The following is a 23,039-nucleotide window of genomic DNA, read 5'->3' on the forward strand; positions in this document are numbered from 1 at the left end:
AACTTATTTGCTTGGAGACCTGCCATGCACAGGAGGCACCCCAGTTTGATAGAGATGCAGTCTGTCCCTCTACCCAAAGCAGAGTAATCTCAGGACAATGTACAGCGACTAGAAAGGGGAGGCATCCCTCCATCACCTCTAAGTGGTCAATAGATGCCAAGTTAATCCTATCCTGTAAAGTTCACCGATAGCACTACTGATAAAATGGTTGGCAAAGGATATCAGATTGTACTCCTAGTAAAGTTGTTCCTGCTTGTGAAATAAATAATGCTTTTCCTCATGGGAAAAATTGATATTAACCCATGGACAGCTCAAAGTAACAGGTACAGAATATGGGATGCAAACCAGGGGTGGGATTCTACCAGTTCGCACCTATTCTCTAGAACTGGTTGTTAACATTCTAAGCAGTTTGGAGAACCGGTTGTTAGAAGAAATTGCTGGCCTAATCCTGTAAGGAGGGCAGGAAGGAAGCATTCTGGTGTTGCTTACAGAAATTGCCTCTCCTTTAACCCTAATTATATTCTTGGCAGGATTAGACTTCCTGTCTCAGGAATGTCTCTGGAATTTTTTTCCCCTCCTTTGCTGGTACTTTGCTTGTGTGGAGTGACCATTCAAAGTTACAAAGGCACTGAAAAAAGTGACTTATGACCATTTTTCACACTTACGACTGTTGCAGCATCCCCACAGTCATAAGAGGCCAGGCGAGGAGATGTGTGCCTTGATGTGAGTGATATTGAGTTGGTCATGCCCAGCCAATAATATGACCACCAAGCCACGCCCACCAACCAAGTCACGCCCACAGAACCGTTTGTTAAAAAATTTGAATCCTACCCCTGATGCAAACTACATGAAGGCCATCTCATGGAGATAGGGCAGTTAACAGACCATGTTTGCAACAAGGTTAGATGCTAAGTTTTAACATCAGATATGTTATGCCCAATTTTTATGCTCCATTTCTGAAAAGCCATCAAATGTTGATTTGTTGACTCTGAATACAAGAATTGCCACTTTAGTTTTATTCTCAATTTACTGAGGCTGGGAGGAAAATTCCATTGATTAAATAAGAGAAGTATTTCTTCTCTGAAATTTTTGTGGCTTGTGCATAAGGAATAACAAGAAGAAAAATATGTGAGTAGCAGCTGACTCTGCTTAGGGAAAACTATGACTGATCTTTGGGATATTAGGTCAGAAATATTTTCCTCAGTTTCACATTATGAATGATTCTTAATCACCATAACATATCCTGGGGTCAAATAGTAGGCAGTTGGTACTATTGCAAGGAAATCTCTTTTGCTTTTCCTGAAAAATCCTAAACACTTTAATTTGTTTAATCTTGCAACATGGAATCCATGGTATAAATCTGTTACATCATCTCATTTTTATTTATTTGCTTGTAAAATTTATTAGAAACCCATCTTACCATGTGGCAACTCTGGTCAGCTTAACAATATTAAAAGGTAGAGCTATATAAAACCCAATAAGTTAAATACAATGCTATAAAAATAAACTTAGCTAAAAAGATGGAGAGAGAAGGAGTATATGATGAGAAGTGGGGGGTGAGATCTGTTAGGAATATAAGTCACCTAACAGGTATTTGGGTTAGAAATATATAAACCAGGACAAACATTTTAAAACTGTAACTTTAAGAAAATGCAAAACTGTAATTAGGTGTGGTTTCTCAAACGGCCATAAGATGGAGCCAGAAACCTTGTTTGTTTAGTCTGAGTCTCAGAAGAGAGTGTGAGTGTATCTCTGTTTCCTTCTGTTGGAAAGTATTGCCGTTCCTCCATTTCTTCTAATTGACTGATATTACTGGATTTAATGTAAGTCTGTTACTGAACTGTTTTTTGACACTGGACTTTGATATTTTTGGATTATCCCTGGATTGAAAAACTGACTGATTTACCTGTGAATGATTTTGGATTGCTTATCTTGAACTTTGCTTAAACTGTCTGGAAGTAAAAACCTACATTTACTGTACAGTGTATCTGTGTACTGTGTGTGTATTATTCAAACACTACTCTCAAATAGGTCTCCCTGTATGCGCTCGTTCTCCTGATGGGGAATTACCTCAACAAGATCTATTGTTAATCTATCAACCTCCCATAATGTGAAATCATTCCTTTGGGGCCCCAAGCCAATTGGCAGAGTCAGGTCTTTAAGTTCTATATGCAGTGAGAAGTTTAGGGTACAGCCTTTATCAAGATTTTATTTCCTTTGGAAGGAATCCACTGACATATAATTGGTGTTTTGCCATTACTTTTATTTATGGATGCATAAGATGAACATGGTGCAGGCACTATAATTTGAACATTCCAATAAATAGTCAACAAATCTATTTCCCCCACATCAGATCTTTAGAGAGCCTGCCAGATATCAGTGATAGCACTCTACCAACCTTGGTTGATCTAGAACAGGTGTCCAACCTTGGCAACTTTAAGACTTGTGGACTTCAACTCCCAGAATTCCTCAGCCAGCAAAGCTGGCTGAGGAATTCTGGGAGTTGAAGTCCACAAGTCTTAAAGTTGCCAAGGTTGGACACCCTGATCTAGAAAATTAAGTTTTGTCAGCTTTGGTGAGTACCAAAATAGAGGACCATTGGGAAGTGCAAAACTGTACTTTACATTGGGAATTTGAAAAAACGTCCCAGAAGAAAACAGTACCAAATAACTTTAAGTAAGAGAATAAATTTATTGAAAAGTTCAGATCTCATTGACTGTAGACCCATCTTTGTTTGATTTAATATATGTCTTACTTGTCATGGCTTGTTCAAAACACAATTAAAGAAAAAAAAAATGCATGAACAGACAACATTTTTCCAAGTCTTTTTCAGACCGCAGCCTACTATTGCTTATTTATGGAAAGCATTTGCCATTTTTCCACATCTGGAAAAGAAGTTGGGGGTGGTTTATAAAGATCAGTAATCAGACAATCTCCTTCCTGACTGCTCTCAGAAGACATGACATAGAATGAAAACAAGGAAGGAAGAGGGAAATATCTCAGATCCTGTAATTTACGTCTTTTAAGTATGTTAAGCAAATAAGCATTTGCAGATAGGATGAATGGCAATGTTATGCTTTATTTTATATTGGGATTGGGGGAAGTATAACCCAGCATCTCTCTCTCTTTCCTTGCCACATTTTTATCCCTGACACAGTATTTTGATGTAAGTTTTATATATTTTTGTATAGACAGGCCATAGAAACAATGGAACCATACAAACAAAGGAGAGAAAATTATAGAAACAATAGCATCTTTCTTATTTATACAATGTAGAGGCTGCTTGTCTCCCAAAGATTCTGAGCAGCTTACAATTTCAATAACAATAATGGGGAAGTGGAGTGACTTGATCAGAAATGTGTAAGCAAACAGGTGTTCTGATGTTGTGGGAACAGTCTCAGCCTGGGAAGAGACACCTCTGAATCTGTTTTGTCCACTGTGGGATCCTTTTAGCATCTGAAAGCTTCCCTCTGTGGTAGGGTTGGACATTTACCCATTTGTTTCCCCCTATTCCCCCCGACTCAAGAACTGGAACGTTTATTACATTTTTTAAAAAATCTTTGTTTGACTGTGGTTAAGCACAGTGGTGGGATTCAAATAATTTTACAACTGGTTCTCTGCCCTAACGATTTCTTCCAACAACCAGTTCACCAAACTGCTCAGAAAGTTAACAACCGGTTCTCCCGAACTGGTGCGAACTGGCTGAATCCCACCACTGGTTAAGCAGGGAAAGTTGTGGCATAACTCAAGTTGCTCAGGAGAGCTTCCAGAGATCCGGACCACTCCTGGGCTGGCAAATGCTCAAGAGAAGGTAGGCCCAGGGATGGGGATAGAGTCAGACAGTCTCAGGTATTGCTGTGAAGGGCTTGGATTTTTTGAGAAGTATAATTGGTGGATGAATGTGATGGCTTTGAATGTTTAGGTAAAGGCCAATCTTGGTTGAGATTACACATTTTCAGGGGTGGAAAAGATCCAGTAAAGTTGAAGTTGCATTAGAATAATAATAGAAAAGCAAGGATGGAAATTCAAGTGTAGAGAAACAAGAAAGAATAAAATATGCACTTAGTAAGGTCCTTTTCTAATGACCCTACGTGGAGCAAGAGAAACGGAGAAGTTTCTCCTTAAAACTACAATCACAAGAATAAAATGTAACACTGAAAAGTTACAGAACATTTCCATAAAAAGTATTTTGAAGGAAATCTTGTCTCATTCTACTGCTGAATGAGGGGGACGTGGAGCCTGGAATGTTATGTATGATCATCGCTCAGCTTTCTTGGAACATCTCATCATTCATTTTCTCAACTGCCTCGCTATTAACAATATTGTTGATGCTGATGGTTCAGAATGCAGCAGTGCCGGCAGTTATGTGTGCACCTAGAACAGTGCATACTGCACCTCTGTTCTGTGAACTGCGTTGGTTGCCAGTTGGCTTCCAAGTCCAATTGAATGTGCTGGTTTTAACCTTTAGAGCCATTCATGGCACAATATTGTGTCATCTTTCAGAGGACTGCCTCTCCCCAATTACATCAGTCCACCCCAGAAGATCTGCCGGAGAAGGCATGCTGCAGATCCCATCAGCTAGGTCTGTACATTGAAGCCTCTGTGGCGCAGTGGTTAGAGTGCAGTACTGCAAGCTACTTCTGCAGCCAGCTGCAATTTGGCAGTTCAAATCCCACCAGGCTCAAGGTTGACTCAGCCTTCCATCCTTCCGAGGTGGGTAAAATGAGGACCCATATTGTTGGGGGCAATATGTTGACTCTGTAAATCGCTTAGAGAGGGCTGTAAAGCACTATAAAGCGGTATATAAAGCTAAGTGCTATTGCTATTGCTATTTAGTGGGAGCCAGGCAACAGGCCATCTGTGTCGTGGTACCTCCTTATGGAACATTCTTTTGTAAGAAATTAGATTAGCTTCATCCCTTTTGACATGATGAAGTCCCTCAAGACCTGGTTGTGTCACCAGGCTTAGAACTTCCAAGGAATCGGAGATAGGCTTAGATGACTCCATTGCTGAGCTGGCTATTCTTATTCTCTCTTTGCCTAGGGTTTGTATATTTATTTGTATAATAAGTTATTTTTTAACATTCTTATTTTTTTTAATACTGATTGCTTTATAGGTGTGGTGCTTTGTTGCAATGTTGTACACTACCCAGAGTTGCTTTGTGTGAGATGAACAGCCATATAAAATATGATAAACACTATATTACACTTTTATTTTAATAATTGCACACCAATTATATCATCCAATCGTCCTTGATCGGCTATGATAGGGATGATGTTTTGTCAAGCCTGGCTTGATAAGACTTTTGTGATCTCTATTATCTGTCAAGATTATAGTTTACAATGATTAATTGTGCCAAATTTTCCATGTGTCTTAGGAAATAAAGTACACAATGACGTCATGATTTCTAGAAAGGAACATTGCTGATCTTCAGCTTTGAGTGCAGCTTTCAAGAACATTTAACTTTCAGAAATCTAATATCAATGAAAAGCATGTGTAACTTGAACCTTACTGCAAGAGGATCCTGTTGACTTATATAAGCAACAACCTCCTGCCTAGCCCTTTAGATAATAAGTGTTAAGAAAACAATTCTGAAATCCATTAATGCTTTTGAAAAAGTGATAAACATATAAGAGGTGTTACTCTTGATTTGTTTAATGTTGACTGGCAGTGTCTGGCAATTAATGTACCTGTGGAAATGTATGGCAGAATACATTAAAATGTGCTAATTAATGGTTTGTGATAGGAGTAGTGAGTTCAAAAGTAGGAATAAGCAAAAACATTGCTTATGTGATATGAGTGATGTGGTGGCCTGGGGTGGAGCTCTCACCTCACCATCAAGAGGTTGTGAGTTCAATCCTAGGTAGACCCTGGATCTCTTTGGCTTTCTAAACCTAAGAGATGAGAGTTTGTTTTTAAAAAAGGGGGGGGACAGAAAAAGAAGGGAGATCATACACACAAACACAAATAAAGGATTTTATTTTGTAATTAAAAGTCAATTAAAACTGGAAAGGATTCCCTTTGCACTTACTGTAAACATATCCAGACTGAGAATAAACTTATTTAAAGCTATGAGGCTTAGTTTTAATCATTACTAAGATAACTGCTTTGATTTCAGTGGGTCTTTCCTAATAAGACTGGCCAAATACAATACATAAACTATGCAGAATTGGCCCCAAGGTCCTTTCCAACTCTGTTATTCTATTATAGTTGATATACTTAGGATAATGTCAGATTAATTGCATTTGGAAATGGCTGTTTTGTTTGATGTGGGGAAAGCCTTTGATTTGCTATGATTAAAATATGATTAAATGTGGCATATTATATTCCAATAATTTGAGATCAAAGAAAAACTTATCTATGGGCTACATATAGTTGTTTATTCCATCAAAATGTACACTTAACTGAAGAATCAGGTTGGAAAACATGAGTTGACTTTCTACAAAGAAACTAGGCCTTTGACAGTGGATGGTCTAATATTACTCCATGAGGCAGTCAACTTTTAGTTTGTTCTGTAAGACCCAAGTTTTTGTTTTATATCGATTTATTTCAACGTACGTGTTTGAATTTTATTCTTCCTTCTTCGTTGATTTTCATTGGTATCTTTTATATACTCTTAATTTTTAGCGGGTTGTTTTTCAAGAGGCAAGTGGACTTTCTGGTTTTTCTTTGAAGACGTTTCGCTTCTCATCCAAGAAGCTTCTTCAGCTCTTTCTTCAGAGGAAAAAAAAAACCCCCAGAAAGTCCAGTTGCCTCTTGAAAAAGCACCTTTGGGACAACCATGACCTGGATGGTTGTTAGTTTTCCTTTTTTAAAAAAAAAAAATCACAAGTTTTAACTAGTTTTCATAGTAGTATTTTTAGAGCTGTAAATCCCAAAAGTGTTTCTTACAGTCCTACCTCACAATTCGCCGCAAACCCATCCCTTAAGGTCGCATGGGAGGATAAGTGACCTGCAAGGGCGCTATGGCAACGAGCGCGGCTCAGCCTCTTCTTCTCAGCCATCCAGGCTCGCGTTCCTGGTCCTAACCAAACGGGTAGCAACCCAGCTGCCCTCTCCGTCCCTGTCTCTGTCCCTTTAACTATCCCTCGGCTAGGAAGACACGCATGCGCAGGGACTGTTCGATTCCTGTCACCGGGAGGAGGGAAGGGGGAGGAGGAGGAGGAGGAGGAGGAAGGCAGGGAGGGGGGAGACCCAGCGAGGCGACCCAGGGCGCTTCAGCCCCCGTAGCGCCGAGCCCGCTTCCTTCAGCTCAGGCCTGAGGCGCCGCCTGGAGAATTCCAAGGCAGCGAGCCTGGCGCAGCTGCCGCGGCTTTTCTGCTCGCTGGCATCCGCAGCTGCCCAGCAGCTGCCCCCACAGGCGCGGCAAGGGGAGCTGCAGCGGCTTTTACACCCCTCCCCTCCTCCCTCGGGGCCAGCCGACCTTTGTCCCTCCGGCTCGCCCGCGCAGTTGTTGGGCTTGCCTGGGAAAAAGGAACCCCGTGGCCGTGGGGCTTCCCCGTATTTCCAGGGCGGCGGCGGCGGCAGCAGCAACAGCCCTGGCTGGCTTCCGTCGCCCTCCCTTCCTCGGCGGCAGCGCATTGTGACCCGTGCTGAGTTCACCTGCCTTGCAGCGGGCGGGCTTTGGCTGCATGAAGAGACTCCCCCTCCCCGCCCAGCAACGCGAGGAAGGTCGCCTCCTTCGCGCCCACCCTCCCCGCCCGCCCGCCCTGCCTGCGTGTAGCCTGCTGCTTCGTCTTTTGTCTGCCTCTCTCTTCTCCGCTGCCTGGGGGTGGGTGGGGGTGTGGGAGATCGCCTTTTCTCCGGCTCTTCTGGCATCTCCCTCTTGCTCTTGGGATGCTTTCCTCGACCTGGTGGCCACCAGCTCATGATGTCCAGCTAGGTGAGTGAGTCCTGTGTTCCCAGATCCTCCCCTTTTCCTCCTTTCCTTTCTCCGGATGGTGTTGTTTTTTATCTCGGCATCCTTGAGAGATAGCTAGGCGGGTCTCTTTCTGAGCCGAAATTCAGAAGTTCCCAAAGCAAACAGCATCCTATTCCTTCCTGGCTGGAGAATTTCAAAACCTCAGCGTTGCTGTTGCACTTTTTTTCTTTCTTTCTTCCCCCTCTCTATGAATGAGCCCCACCCTTTTGTCTGTCTGTCTTAAAGGGCCTCCACTCTCTAACTACTATGTCTTCAGCAGCTGCTCTTCTGTCTCAAACAATCTGAAGGGGCCCAAAGGTTTTGGGGTCTGAAGAACAGGACATCCAACTTGATGGATGCTGTGATGTCAGGTTGCAAAGTGGATGGCGGTGGCGGCGGTGTTGCTGTTCTGCGGAGGTCCCAGGCCAGGGAAGGGGTGGCCCAACGAGAAGAAGAGCAAGAAGAAGATGGAGATGAAGACCTCCGAGACGGAGGAGTCCCTTTCTTTGTGAACCGTGGAGGGCTTCCCATCAATGAGGCCACCTGGGAAAGAATGTGGAAACATGTGGCCAAGATCCACCCTGAAGGAGAATTAGTAGCTCTGAGGATCCGGGGAGCCACTGATCTACCCAAGGTGAGAGGACTCCGAAAAAGAATGTTGGAAGGAACTGCTTCCTTGACATCAGTCAACAAAGGGAAATAGTAGGGTGAAATAACTGGAAATCAATGCCAGGGTTTTTCTAATTTGAGTCTGACAGTGAATGGATGGGAATCACAGATTAAGGGTCCAAGTGGGTGAGATCCATCTCCACATAAACATAATCTAATTTATCTGTTTAACTCATAAAGGTGCCATTAAGCTAAGCTTAGTTTTTGCTAAGTGCACTTATCCAAGTAGATTTATTTGCATAAATATGAAAGCATTTACCATGATCTTTTTCCAAGATGATTTTGAGTAGCCTATTGGGATTTTCTGATGGTTTCCCATCCCAAGTACTATCTAAGATCAACATGGGTTGCTGTTTAGTATTTGAGCTGGATTCATTCATTAATAGATTGAACAAAGAATAGCCAGATTGTGCAAATCTATTAAAGGAATCCACTTTTTTAGACATAGCTCAGCAGAATACAGTACACTTGCAGTGCATTTAATTACAAAGTAATTATATAAACAAATTATACAAAGTAATCCATATAAATTATACTTTACAAGGATACACACTTAGGCCTGTGGCTATAACAAGCACAATGACATAAAATAGTGCCAAATCTTGACAACATCATGCAAAAGTCAACTTAGCACTTGTGTCATGATGTCTGACACAAGGATGTATGTCATGATGCCTGAGGTACATATTATTGTTTCTTCCCACTTCTGCTTCCTGCAAACATTTCATTTGGATATTCTTTCTTTTTTGATGGGTGTGTGCCTACCTTGGCTTTTGCAGTGATCCACCTGAGCTGAGTTGATTTAAGTTTATTGACACTGTCCTATATTGAACATTTTTTATACTTGTGCTGGGAAAAGAACTGAGTTGAGTTCACATGATCATTCACAGCTATCTAAACACCAACTGTATTAAGATTTAGGCCCATAAGAGTTGTATGAAACAGTATAACTAGCTTTAAGAATCTGAAGCTAAGAACAAAACAACTCAGAGGAAAGCATCTTAGGAGAAAAAAGTACTTTTAACATTGGACAACATTATATTTTTGATTATAGGTCTCTGTTGTACAGTATTTTAATGGTATTCTTTGTCACGTTAAGCCTACAGTGTTTGAGAGATACTTACATGTTATGAGGTCATGCCAGATACATTTTGAGTCAATAATATGAGGATATCGCAATTCTTTGGACAGTTTCCTGTTTTTTTTGAAAAGTGTCCACTCTGGAAGAGATGATCTAAACTTATTATACAGAGCACACAAAAGGGCAGGCTTTACTTCTGGAAGTTGACTCTATAATTTGAACTGATTGTTTTTATCTGAATTCTAAATAAGCATTAGTTCTTATTTAGTTCTTCTAACTAAAAACTAAAAGCCTGTATAACTGTGTTGTGGGGATTGTACCAACTGCCAAAGCTAAGAAGAACAAACCGTGGGAAAGGTTAAGAACACTTTGATTATTTCCATTAAATATTATAGTGTAATATTATTATAGTGTAATCTTTTCAGCTTTGCCTTTTGACTATGCTTCTTGACAATTCTGGGAATCCCAGACTCTACTTATCCATGTTAAGATCAAGTTATCAGGAGGAGGAGACTGTTGTAGTATGTGATTCAAACTTTATTTTATAAAATAAAGTTTGCACTTTGGGTCCTCAGAAGACTGAACATGAGGACTGTAGTGCCATTGCTAAGTTGGCCAGCCCAACAAGTTTCACTAAATTGTTGGGACAACATAAATTTTACATTGTTGTTATCACCACTATTTGGCTCCGTGAGCTGAATTACCATTGAACAAAGACAAAAGACTTGTGACAAACCTTAGGTATTATTAACTTAAAGCAGGTTTCCGTAGCCAATAAAGTCATGGTTTCTAGAACAGAAGAAGAGGTTGGCCAGAGCCAACCTCTGCCTATAGTAACTGACTTGGTAGCAATTTTCCTATCATGCAGCAGTGCCCAAATGAGCTGCTTGCTGCAAAAAGGGTGAACATACTGCACATGGCTCCTCATCCCCAGTCCTGCCCTGTGTTATCACTTGTTCATCTTGGACAGATGGAGCATCTTCAGAAAGGTTACAGTGAGTGCAAAAAAAGGTCCTTTTTAAACATCAAGAGAGTGTGTTGGAATGAACAGAGCTGCATTTCAGACTTATTGCAGTACTGAAATACCGTCTGTATCTTCTGCTGTTTAAGACCATATTGCAGAGTCAGGAAAGCTCCTGAATTTGGTTTATTTTATTCCTGTGCATTATTGCCAAGCTTTGTCTTTCCTTGATGGCTTGAAATGTAATACTAGCTGTGCTGTCTGGATGCTCAGAACACGAGACCTTCACATTTCCAACGCCTAGGAAGGAGCCTTTGTTCTGCAGACATTTTGCATCTGGATAAGTTCCAGCCCAAAACTCTGAGTCAAATATGGGTGTCTGGCAAGCCTAGTGACTCAGTGACAGGAACTCACATGTAGATTGCTAACTCTCGTTTTGTCAGCATTGTAAGAGATAAATGGGGGAGTTTGAATATTAACAGTATATTCACTATGCTGCCTTTAGGAAAGCCTTTGCACTACAGCAGTGTTACAGCTTGATCAATTAGGTGACATCAGATTGGTGTCATCTGTTACAACTGCATGGACTTCACTTCACAGAACAATCTGTCAAAATCCGTATCGTTAGGTATCTCAACAGCACCACTATAGTGGCTGTCACTGAATTCATCCACCTTTGACCTTCATGACTAGAACTCAGGGGTTATTTGCATTTTTAGCCATCAGAGTCACTGTCATAGGCACAGTGTAAGTTATTGACATTTCTTCACCCACTTATATATTTTGTACATAGGGTAAATAAATAATGGGAGAATATATAGCCTTGTCTTACGCTTTTGCTGACCTAGAGCCAGTCTTTTTCACCATGTTCTGTCCAGACTATGACTTCCTAACTTTTGTACAGATAGTCCTCCACTTACAACTACAATTGAGCCAAAAATTTCTGTTGCTAAGCAAGACAGTTGTTAAGTGAATTTTGCCCCCATTTTACAACTTTCCTTGCCACGGTTGTTAAATGAATCGCTGCAGTTGTGAAGTTAGTAACATGGTTGTTAAGTGACACTGGCTTCGCCATTGACTTTGCTTGTCAGAAGGTTGCAAAAGGTGTTCAGGTGACCCCAGTGCATTGTAATCATCATAAATATGAGTCAGTTGCCTAGCATCTAAATTTTGATCACATGACCATGGGGAACACTGCAACAGTTGTAAGTGTGAAAAAGACTTTTTTCAATGATGTTGTAGCTTCCAATGGTCACTAAATGAACTGTTGTAAATTGAGGATTACTTGAATTGGTTTCGCATGAGCACAGTGAGATGTCCAGGCATCTTCCTAAAGAGATTCCAGAACAAGATATGATTGACATACATCAAAGATCTTTTATAATCAGTGAAGCATATATTGGCTTATTTTGTTATTCTTGGACTTTCTCAATGATCCAGTGTGTATCAGCAATGGTTTGAGTTCCTTGGCCTTTTCTAAAGCCAGCTTTAACATCTGTCATCTCCCTTTCCACATAAATCTGTAATCTGTTTTGGATGATCCTCAGCATTATTTTTCTAGCATGTGAAATTAAGGATATTCCAATAGCTTTCCAGCTGGTAATGATTACAGCACTGATCTCATTTCATTTTCTGGAACTAAAAGTTCTTATAAATAGGGAATGTCTTCTGGGGTGTCTTGAATGCTGTACAGAATTTCAGTTTACTCCTTCCATCTTGGCTGCAAAAATATTCTAAATTGTAATTATTTCATGGAAACTTTGTTTTTTTTTTGTTGGACATTTTCAAGTACGTAACTGTTGTAAATCTTGCTGTTGTCTTTGGTAGCTGCTTTCTGATATGCCCTGGCAGAAAATGGAAATATCATTTTCTTTATAACTATGCTTCCAGGTGTCACATAGCTAAGGACTGGCATTATTTTAAAAATGGTTACTGATACTTTGTCTGAAAATATGCCTTTATGATCCCTCCCCCCAGCAAAAACCAGAACAGTTGAGTAATAGATGGGAGAACTACAACAGGTGGCAGAAAGCAATTTCTTGGCTTCTTATGCAAAACAGTTTAACAATTGGTCAGATTTCTATTCATTACATGGCCTCAGCTTTCCAGATATGCTGGTTCTGCCCTATTATCCCAGTCACACATTCCTTGCTCCCACACTTTCCAGATTGTATGCCAAGATCTGGAAGGACGTTGGATGGATTCAGATTCATTGGAATTTGAATAGAATTCTCTATCAGGGAGGCTGATTTAACAGGGCTTCCAGTTTTATGGACAGATGACTCCAGTTGCATTAAATAAATGTTTTCTCTAATGTCACCAAAAAAATTGCATAGATGCAACCACTAGGAGTTAGGCTTTTCTCAATAACATCTTCACATGTTTAAGCATGAACAGAAAACACACACACACACAAGATTGCCTTTTGAGGAAGGCTAATACAACAGAATTACATTTTCCTAAATGGGCTTTATGTACACTTAATGTCATTCAAGTATAATACCTGAAAAGACTAGTGTAACCACTTTATCCTTTGCAAGTTTGCGTTCCTTTCTTTAAATATCAACTGATTAGGCTTGGAATGTACATATGTATAGACTATAGGCAATCTGTCTGTAGCATCTCATAATTTTAAAATTTGCTTTCAGGGCAATGTGGAAGGGGCATAGATAGGAGGAGTTCAGCAGTTGGTGGAGTGCAGAACATCTTTATTGTATTGTTAACAATGTTGTGTAGTTACAATCAACATGTTCTAGTAGTTCACCCTGTCTTTAAAACAAAATAATAGCTTTCCCCCCAAAAGCTTCCATTTAACAATTACTATTTGTATATTAATACATTTTGATGGAAGATATTGTAGCAGGGAAATGTCACAAGAAAGTGTTATTGCAGCATCTCAATTAGCTTGGAGTTAAGAGGAACAGTCTTTCAAGTCTTTTAAGTCTTTCACTCTATCCTCTCGGTCTCTTGAGGGACAGAAATGAAATTCTTGATATGATAGAAACTTAGTCTGGGTTTAAGGCCCAGGTCTGTGTACAATATAGTGAATTCATCATCACTCTTAGTTATTTAAATGAGAAGCTAATTATAGTAATAGGACCTGCACATTTTAAGTGGCTTCCATTATATTATGTAGGATTTCATATATTAATAATCATGTTTATACTTATATATATTATCAAATGCATGCTTGACAAAATAAATAAATAACATAAATGAAATGTCCTACTATGCTAAAGAAGGTGGGGAGAAGCAGTGACAATTTCTCTTCCATTTAAAAAAGGAGCAGTAAAAAGAGTGGTTAGTCTAAGTGCAACCAAGATCTGCGTCTCTAAATACCTTTAGCAAAGAACTTTGCTAACTGGGAATTATGGGCAGTTCTACCTTTAGGCAGAGTTGAGTGGCAGCCAGTGGTGGGATTGAAATTTTTTTACTACCAGTTTTGTGGGCCTGGCTTGGTGGGCATGGCAGGGGAAGGATACTCCTGGGGGAAGGTTACAGCAAAATCCCATTCCCTCCCCATCTCACTAACCTGCTTTCCAGCTCCGTTCTCCTGTGCAGGGCAACAAAAGAAGACCCAGCCAATCAGCTGGGACTCGGGAGGCAGAGAATAGATGGGGGAGGGGCCAGTCAGAGGTGATATTCTGAACTATTCAAAAATTCTGCTATCGGTTCTCCAGAACTGGTCAGAACCTGCTGAACACCACCTCTGGTGACAGCCAATTTGGGGTGATATAAAAAAGACAGCAGCATACATTTTTCCTGCTTAGAGGATGGAGGTGCTCAAGAGGGTTAACATAATAAGGGTTAACGGAGAGGCAGTTTCTGTAAGCAACACCAGAATGTTTCCTTCCTGCCTTCCTTACAGGATTAGGCCAGTAATTTCTTCTAACAACCGGTTCTCCAAACTGCTTAGAATGCTAACTGCTAAATTCTAACTGCTTTAGAATTTGAAGCATTTTTGCTTCAAATGCTAAAATAACTTGGCTATGGGATGTTGGACGAAAATTAACTTAAGACATCAAATATCTGGGACTGGCCCTGTTGGGAAAGACTCTTCACTGTTTCTTATTAGAACTGTAAATACATATCTCAATGCCACTATCCCACGTTCAGATATTTCAAAGCATTCCCTCTTGTTTTCTGAAACAATACACATTACATTAGATGTTTGTCAGAAAAGATCAACCATGCCAAATTCTCGCTCACTTTGAATATTGTTTAAATATCACAATCATCCTCAGGGGTGGGATTCAAATTTTTTAACAACCGGTTCTGTGGGCATGGCTTAGGAGGTGGGCATGGCTTGGTGGTCATGTTATTGGCTGGGCGTGGCCAACTCAATATCACTCACATTGAGGCACGCATCTTCTTGCCTGGCCTCTCATGACTGTGGGGATGCTGCAACAGTTGTAAGTGTGAAAAATGGTCATGTCACTTTTTTCAGTGCCATTGTAACTTTGAATGGTCACTCCACACAAGCAAAGTACCAGCAAAGGAGGGGAAAAAACTCCAGAGAAGTTCCTGAGACAGAAAGTTTAGTCCTACCAAGAATGTAATAAGGGTTAACGGAGAGGCAGTTTCTGTAAGCAACACCAGAATTTTTCCTTCCTGCCTTCCTTACAGGATTAGGCCAGTAATTTCTTCTAACAACCAGTTCTCCGAACTGCTTAGAATGTTAACAACCGGTTCTAACGAATAGGTGCGAACTGGTAGAATCCCACTCTTGGTCATCCTTAGTTCAACTAGTCCTGGTGAGTTTAACTACAACCCCCACAATTCCAAAGCCTCTTAGAATTAATGAAGTTATAGCACTTCTAAAATGCATTGTTCTGGCTTAGAGAAAGGAGTATATAGAAAAAATCATCATTAGATTTTTTTGCTTACTAACTGGTTATTATCATTTGATATTACTAGGTTATTATCATTAATCTACTACAAGTAATTCTTGCTTAGTGACCACAAATGACCATAGCTTATGGTTTTACTTCTACATTCTCTATTAACTCTGCTTGTCACAAGCTGTGTGTGTGTGCAGCTTGACTGAGGGATGCTGCTGTGGCCATAAATGTGTTCCAGTTGTAAAACACAGGAATGGTGATCCCAATGACCCTGGGACATTGTGATGATCATAAACACAAAGTTGATTTTTTTAAACCATTTTAATTTCAAATAGTTGCTGCCCAAGGCAATTGGTAAAGGGAGGACTAGCTATAATAGGCTGAGGCAGGCAGTCTTGTGGCAATCTTAATGAATGACAGTAGCTCCAAACAGTACAGTTATGATGAAAGATGCTGAAAGTTGCAGTTGATTTGCTTCTAGAGTGCCACAGATTTCCTTCCTTTCAACTAGAATATAAATGGAATTTCATCTTTGACTTGGTGATCTTGAGTCTCATTTTCTCCCTCCCTTCTTATCTACAGATCCCCATACCAAGTGTGCCTACTCTACAGTCAACCACTCTCATCCCTGAGCGCTTGGAAACTATACAGCGCTATATCAGGGAACTTCAGTATCCTTTCAGCTGTATCTGAATCCCCAAGAAATGAAAAGAGAAGCAAGGCAACTTCCTTGCTTGACCACAAAAGGAAATAACTTGTTAACATTTCAGCTCTACTGGAAAAAGAACCTTCTCTCTCTCTCCCTCCCCTTCCCTCCCTCCCCTTCCCTCCCTCTCTCTCTGTCTCTTTTTCAGGAGGCGGATGTTTGTTAGAGTCGGTGGCTTTACTGTCTTATTCATTTCCTTTAGCTTATTCCCTAGGCATTCTGTCATCATTGTTGTAAGAAAACCAGAGTTAACCTGTTTCATAGTTTGCTTTGCTACATCAGAAATACAGCATTGAAAAGGCATTTCACCTGATGCCTTTCCAAATGGGGAATGCTTTGAGGGCATATTGCTGCTGCTAGACTCACTGAGGCTGCTAGCTGTATTTTGGGTGGAAACCTGGAGTGGATTTTGTTGGGGGGTCATAATTGGTGAAAGAAAAATAAACTTTTCTGCTGCCCGCACTGTAGTCCCTCTAAACCAGAGGTCTCCAACCTTGGCAATTTTAAGGCTTGTGGACTTCAACTCCCAGAATTCTCCAGCCAGCTATGCTGGCTGGAGAATTCTGGGAGTTGAAGTCCACAAGCCTTAAAGTTGCCAAGGTTGGAGACCTCTGCTCTAAACAACACACACACAAACACACATCTGTCAATATTTTTAATAATTGGCTTATGCTGTCTCTTTCCCCCTACCCTGCAGCAGCTCTTTCAAGTCAAGGACCCCTTAACTTCTTATTCCCAGATACAATCACACTGGGACACAGTTCTTTGAAATCAAGAAAAGCAGGCCTTTGACTGGGTAAGTATTGTCTTTCCAGCCTTATTTTGAGACTAGTTCTTTTTCTTACCCCTACCCCTGCCCTTATCCTAAAAGAGCACAGTTTTTCCTAGTTGCAGATCCATGAAACAGCCACAGCAAAAAATGCTATAGAATCTGCTAAAGAAGCAACTTACACTTGATTCCTGGGCCTTCTATCTCCATCAGTAGAGTTCAGTATTTCTGAACTCTTGCAACGTAGCCATAATTGGTGTCTAGCTGATGTGATAAATATGGGTGGAGGTGCTTATTATTCCTGATTGCAATGACATTCATATAGTTTAAGCCTCCGCTGCATGCCAGACTTGGGCCTCTTAACCTGAGACATTTAATGATAGAGATTAAACATAGAAAGTTATATGATTATACTCAAATTATTCTAAATATACACTAAAGCTTTAATCTGTTTTGGAAGACAAATTTTTACTGAATGTTGGATTCAGTATTGGTAGTAAAAAAAAGTATGAAGTGAAGAGGAACTACCCATCATGACTTCTTTTCTGTTCTTGAATGACCAAGCAGTTATTTCCCTTTTCCTTCAGGCTGTTCTCCACTTATATATTATCTGACAAAACCTTTAAAATATTAATATTCTTGCTTGTTCTTTGTCTTGTCTCACAGGTTGATGGATCTGGCCAAAGAAATGACAAAGGAAGCCCTGCCAATCAAGTGTTTGGAGGCTGTGATCCTAGGAATGTATCCTTTTATTTTAGAAGACTAAATGGTTGTACACGATTTCCAGAAATAACATCTTAATCCTACTGTATTTATGCTCTGATAGGCAAACTGTTTAATTTTCTTCTTGTTTTAGACAAGAAGCATAATAGCAAAAACAAAGGGACACCCTCACTTTCTAATTAGGAATATTTTAGTTGACTGGCAGATTCCTTTTTTATTGTACTAATAGTCTAGGAATCGCATCCTGTTTTGAAAGAATTGTGTCTCATGTCCCAGAATGTCTTTTAATCATAGGTTTTCCTTTGCTTTGGTTGTAACCTTGTGAGTGCAGTTGGAATAGGATTTTCACTGCACTGCATGTTTGAATTAGTGTTAGGAGGACTGTATTATAAACCTTTGAATTGTCTTTATGATGCTAGATGATCTGCCCAGGCTCATAAATTTGAAGGCTAATATAAAGAAATCTGATGCACCAAATGCATGGATGGTTCTGGAGAACACTCAGCTGAGGTTTATCTATAGAGGAAATAGGTTTGGTAGTTTGTCACACAGAAAAAAGACCATAGTCTTCCAGGTGTTTTAGAAGTGTCTCCCCAAATCTATGCTATACAGGTAGGCCTCAAGTTACAAGTTTGTCCTCGAGTTCATTTAGGGACCGCTCAAAATCACGTCACTGAAAAACATGACTTATCACCATTTTTCACAGTTGTGACCATTGCAGCCTACCGTGAGCCTGTGTGATCGACGTTCAGGTGCTTGGCAGCTGGTTCATAGTTATGACCGTTGCCGTGTCTCAAGGTCACACAATCCCCTTTTGCAACCTTCTGACAAGCCAAGTCAATGAGGAAAAACAGATTCACTTAACAGCCGGGTTACTAGTTTACCAACTGCAGGAATTCACTTAACAACTGTGGCAAGGAAGGTCGTAAAATGGGGCAAAGCCCACTTAACAAACGTTTCACTTAACAGAAATGTTGGGCTCAATTGTGGTTGTAAGTCAAGGACTACCTGTACTAGTTTATCCTGATAAGAGATAAGAATTAAGTCTAAAATATGTTAAAAAAAATAGAATGATGGTTTATTACTTTCCTTTGTTATACCACCTATTTCCTGAATATTTCTTTTTTTTTTAAATTTAGTAAATTTTATTTAGTTTTCAAAATTTAAAAACATAAAATAAAACCTTATACATCATTATATCAACGTCAAGACATCTTTTACATTTCTTTATCATCTTTCTATATACACATTTCTTTCATTATACAATTTCAACTTAATATATAAATAAATATAGAAAGAGATTAATATAGATATAAGTATTTACATAGTTTCTTATTCTATACCTAATTGCCATTTTGATTTCTTTTTATTCTTAAACCATTCATACCAGGCATCCCAGACATAATATATCGACTCTTCTTTGTCTCTTAATTTCATTGTTAGTCTGTCCATCTCTGCACAGTCTAAAAAATTTTTTATAACCACACCCTTTGGTGATACAATGTCTTGCTTCCAGAATTGTGCATAGGAAATCCTAGCAGCTGTTAAAATATGTAGCACAATGTATTTATCCTTTTTATTATATTTTTCCATTATTATTATTTCCTGACTATTTCATCATCAATAGTTACCTCACCAACCACATGCCAACACTGGACCGCTTCCCCATCAGTTTCAAAACTTACTTCTCAGGGAACTACTTCCACCATATTGTGCTGGGAGTGAACATTGGGGGCCGCTATGGGGCACTAGGCATAAGTCGACGCGAGGACCTCATGTACAAAGCTCCCACCTTCCGCACTCTGAGTGAGCTTATTTTTGACTACGAAGAGGCATATCGGTGCTGCTGGCACACCCTCAAAAAGGTGAAGCTTGGCCAGTGTGTGTCCCATGACCCACACAGTGTGGAGCAGATCGAATGGAAGCATTCCATCTTGGATGTGGAGAAGCTGAGCCGTGAGGACTTCCGCAAGGAGCTTGAGAGACATTCCCGTGACATGAGGCTAAAGGTGAGGGGAAGGGGAAAAAGAGGAGCCGATTGTTTAATCTACCCTTGTAAAGTATGGGTGAGTGCCCTTAAGTGAATGCCTGGGAATGATTTTGGACCCACAATGATTGGGTTGATGGTTTAGAACAGGTGGGACAATGTCGTACACCCACGAGTCTTGGAGGATGTTATTTATTTTACAACACTTAAGCCTGTTTTGGACTCCTGCTGTCATTTTTGTCTAGTTCCCATCTTGAAATAGAGAGGACCTGTTTCAGAATAGAATAGAAAGGTGTTTGGGTTAATGCTTTTTCGTCCATTTTTGGCAATCTCAGTTGAAGAGGCTCTGGGATCTACAAAATATGGGGGTGGGGAAATTCATGTATAGTTCAGGTTGCTCACCCATGCCTTAGTTAAATATTACTCGGTTGATGAAATGTGTTATAGATAATGTCGTTTTTTTACTCCTGGAAGGAATGAATAATTGTTGTTAGATGTTTCTTAAGGCTTAGTCCTGGATGTGTTCATTTGGCAAATTTTCCCTTCCTATCAGCATGATAATTAGCAGCAATTTGCTCTTTCTGGAGATATATTTAGATGGGCTTTTATACACAAAATTTTGGTGAAGTGTTTTGAACATTCAAAAGACCTAAACAGTGCTAAAAATACGGCAAGCTCCTTCCTAGTTTTTGTATCAAGAGAAAAGCCTAAGGATATGAAGTTTCTCTTTCCCTAGATCAGCAAAGCTACTGGGCCACCATCACCCACCAAGGATAGGAAAAAGGATGTACCATCGCCACAACGAAGCCAATCCAGTCCACATCGCCGCAATAGCCGGACAGAAAGGCGGTAAGCCTGCAATACTTTGCTTTGCCTTTACGTAGTTTTTGGTTTCCTTGATTTTGCTACAATTTAAGTGCACATAACTTTTTTGTCCTACATGAGTAGAAACGTCTTTTACATAATTCTTCTTGTCTCAATATATACACTTCGCACCAGTTTTTTCTCTCTGCTTTTAAGCAACCTGTTTGGTTATTGCTCCCAGTGACATTTTGAAATTAAATGATTGATTGAATGCTCAGTCTCGTGGATTTTACAGCATGACCATTAACTGATTTATAACTTCTTTCCAACAGAGCGATATTTTGCATATTTACATGCAATTCTAGCGGACACAATGGCTCAGCAGTTAAAGACGCTGAGCTTGTCAGCTGGAAAGCTGACTGTCTGGGTTCGAGACCTGAGCACTGCATGATGGGGTGAGCTGCCATTACTTGCCTCAGCTCCTGCCCACCTAGCAGCTAGAAAGCATGCAAATGTGGGTAGATTAATAGGCACCACTTTGGTGGGAAGGTATCATCCTCAGTGTATAGTCATGCTGGCCACATGACCACCAAAATGTCTTCGGACAATGCTGGCTTCCTCGGCTAAGAAATGGAGATGGGCACCACCCCCTAGAGTCGGAAATGACTGGACAGGGAAACCTTTACCTTCACCTCTACCTTACGTGCAATTATATTCTTTGCTGAGTGGTGTTATTCCCAACAAGGGTGTCTGTTAGAAATCCGAGTTAGAATAGATATGGATTTCCTTGGAAAGCATTGCACACACTCCTCCCTTCTGTGAATACTCCCTCACAGAAAAAGAGTGGATGCCATCTGCAAGAAATTTGCCTTCTCCCGTTGCATTCTTGTACTGTAAGCTCATTGTCATAATGAAAGCTCATTAATAGAAGGAAATGCCCCCATTCAAGCAAGAAAAGGATGACAAGCCTCTTCCTGACTTATGACTCACAGAAGGAGAAGAGATACTGATGTTGATTAAAACTTAGCCTGGTGCATTTGCCAAGTCAAGACTTTGAGAACGTATGCCCAGAATGTATCCTTGAAGAATATGTGGGATGATTACCTAGCTAAGCTTTACAGATAATGGTAACAATTTAAGATATTAAAATAGTTAAAAAAAAAAATCTTGTTAGAAGGTGCAGACTCTTTTCACTTGTTCATTTGCTGTTTTTTTTCTCTCTCTCTCCATTGTGCAGACCATCTGGAGATAAGAAACCTACAGAACCCAAAGCCATGCCCGACCTTAATGGTTACCAAATCAGAGTATAAAGAACTTCTCATTTGTGGACCATTTGGTGGAAAGCATTTGAACCAACACTACCTATAAGATGTGCAGTGTGGGAAGGGATGCGGAGGGTACAAAGTGCATATTTTCCAAGGTATTTATTTACTCGGGGTGATAGCCTGTGTATTAGAGGACAGCCATGTCTTTGCATTATATCAGAAACTAAATACACCAACTAAAAAAACAAGCAAAAAAAAAGATCTTCCACCAGTTATTCATTGTTCTACATAGCGGCAAGAGAAGATACATTTTGGAAAGTAACAGTAAAAGCCCTTTCGTTGCTGTTTCTCAGCCCACACAGAAGTAGAATGCTTTTGACTTCAAAAAGCCCCATAGTAAGCTATATGTCTCCTCTCTGCTTTCGAAGGAACCAGGTTAGCAGGAGATCTCAGGAGATAGACAGGGGCTAGGAGCAAAAAAATAAACAAAAATACTGACTCCTATGGAAGAATTTCTTAATTTGTATTTTCTGAGAATTTTAATATTTTTAATAACTTGGGGAGTGGGGAAAGCGTACCATGTTGTTGCATATGCTCTAAAATCATCAATGTGATCCTAGTGTTTTTGTTTCAAATAATGGATTGCCTAGGATGAAAAGGCACATCATGCAACTCTCAATGCAAACTGGCTAGCTGGATCCTCAAGATACACGTTTTGTAAATAGAAGACAGTTTAGGAACTGCCTGTGTTTTGGGGCATGGACCTCAGATGAATGCTATCATAGCTTAAATGGCTTGTCATGGCGGTACCCGATTGTGATGCATTCTAGAGATTAATTGGAGACCAAGGTTTCCATTTTCCTCACTTTCTGGTGCTATTCTAGATTTGACTGTTGTTAGAGTAAAAGAAGCTTTCGGGTGGCAGCAGAACAACCTGATACTCTCTCTATGTGTGGAATTGCAGTCTCGCCATCTGGAGGGTGTCTGTTGAGAGAACGCTGCTGGGAAAGCACATCTCCTGTTTCTTGGAAAAGAGTGTCTTACTCATTTATAGTAACATGACCCTTGCTCTTTCTCCCTGACAAGATGTGAATTCATTCCTGCTGTATGAAATTGTGTACTGAGGGTTCCTAGAGTGTGTCAAGTAGTAGCAGTGTATTTAGATATTAACACGGGGATCAGATCCTGGGATATGATGTCTCTTTCTGTATTCTCTTTTCTGATTCTTTCTCCTCCCTTCTTGACTTGTGCAAAATGGGTAGAAGAAACAGAGTTTTTTTGTGGAACCAGTATTTTATTGCCTTTTCTTGAGGCTATATTTTAAAGGTGAATT

General features: G+C 40.2%; 1 protein-coding gene across 5 annotated transcripts; it reads left to right on the top strand.

The window, feature by feature from the left end:
• Positions 1-7,115: 7,115 nt before the first annotated feature.
• VASH1 (vasohibin 1) lies at positions 7,116-21,768 on the top strand. Of its 5 annotated transcripts, XM_087951899.1 has the most exons (9): positions 7,760-7,882; positions 8,181-8,534; positions 16,035-16,123; positions 16,898-16,954; positions 17,594-17,668; positions 19,278-19,659; positions 20,374-20,486; positions 20,774-20,896; positions 21,679-21,768. In XM_087951899.1, the coding sequence occupies exons 2-9, from the start codon at positions 8,253-8,255 to the stop codon at positions 21,749-21,751; spliced, it is 1,194 nt and encodes a 397-aa protein (XP_087808025.1). In that variant the 5' UTR covers positions 7,760-7,882; positions 8,181-8,252; the 3' UTR covers positions 21,752-21,768. The 5 variants fall into 5 exon arrangements, with proteins under 5 accessions (XP_087808026.1, XP_087808028.1, XP_087808024.1 ...); XM_087951900.1 differs by lacking the exon at positions 20,774-20,896 and having other exon boundaries at positions 7,116-7,882; positions 8,147-8,534; XM_087951902.1 differs by lacking the exon at positions 20,774-20,896 and having other exon boundaries at positions 7,123-7,882.
• The last annotated feature ends 1,271 nt before the right edge of the window (positions 21,769-23,039 follow it).

The sequence above is a fragment of the Notechis scutatus genome, chromosome 1 (genome assembly GCF_049901735.1).
Source record: "Notechis scutatus isolate UNSWTSFEM ecotype Mainland chromosome 1, rNotScu1.2, whole genome shotgun sequence".
In the NCBI taxonomy this organism is placed as follows: domain Eukaryota; kingdom Metazoa; phylum Chordata; class Lepidosauria; order Squamata; family Elapidae; genus Notechis; species Notechis scutatus.

Excerpts from the sequence above, each read along its gene's own strand:
- VASH1 (XM_087951898.1), top strand. The coding sequence starts at position 8,253 with ATGGATGCTGTGATGTCAGGTTGCAAAGTGGATGGCGGTGGCGGCGGT. Across the intron at positions 16,955-17,593 it reads AAAAGCAGGCCTTTGACTGG|GTTGATGGATCTGGCCAAAG; the intron begins GTAAGTATTGTC and ends CTTGTCTCACAG. Across the intron at positions 20,487-20,773 it reads AATAGCCGGACAGAAAGGCG|AGCGATATTTTGCATATTTA; the intron begins GTAAGCCTGCAA and ends TCTTTCCAACAG.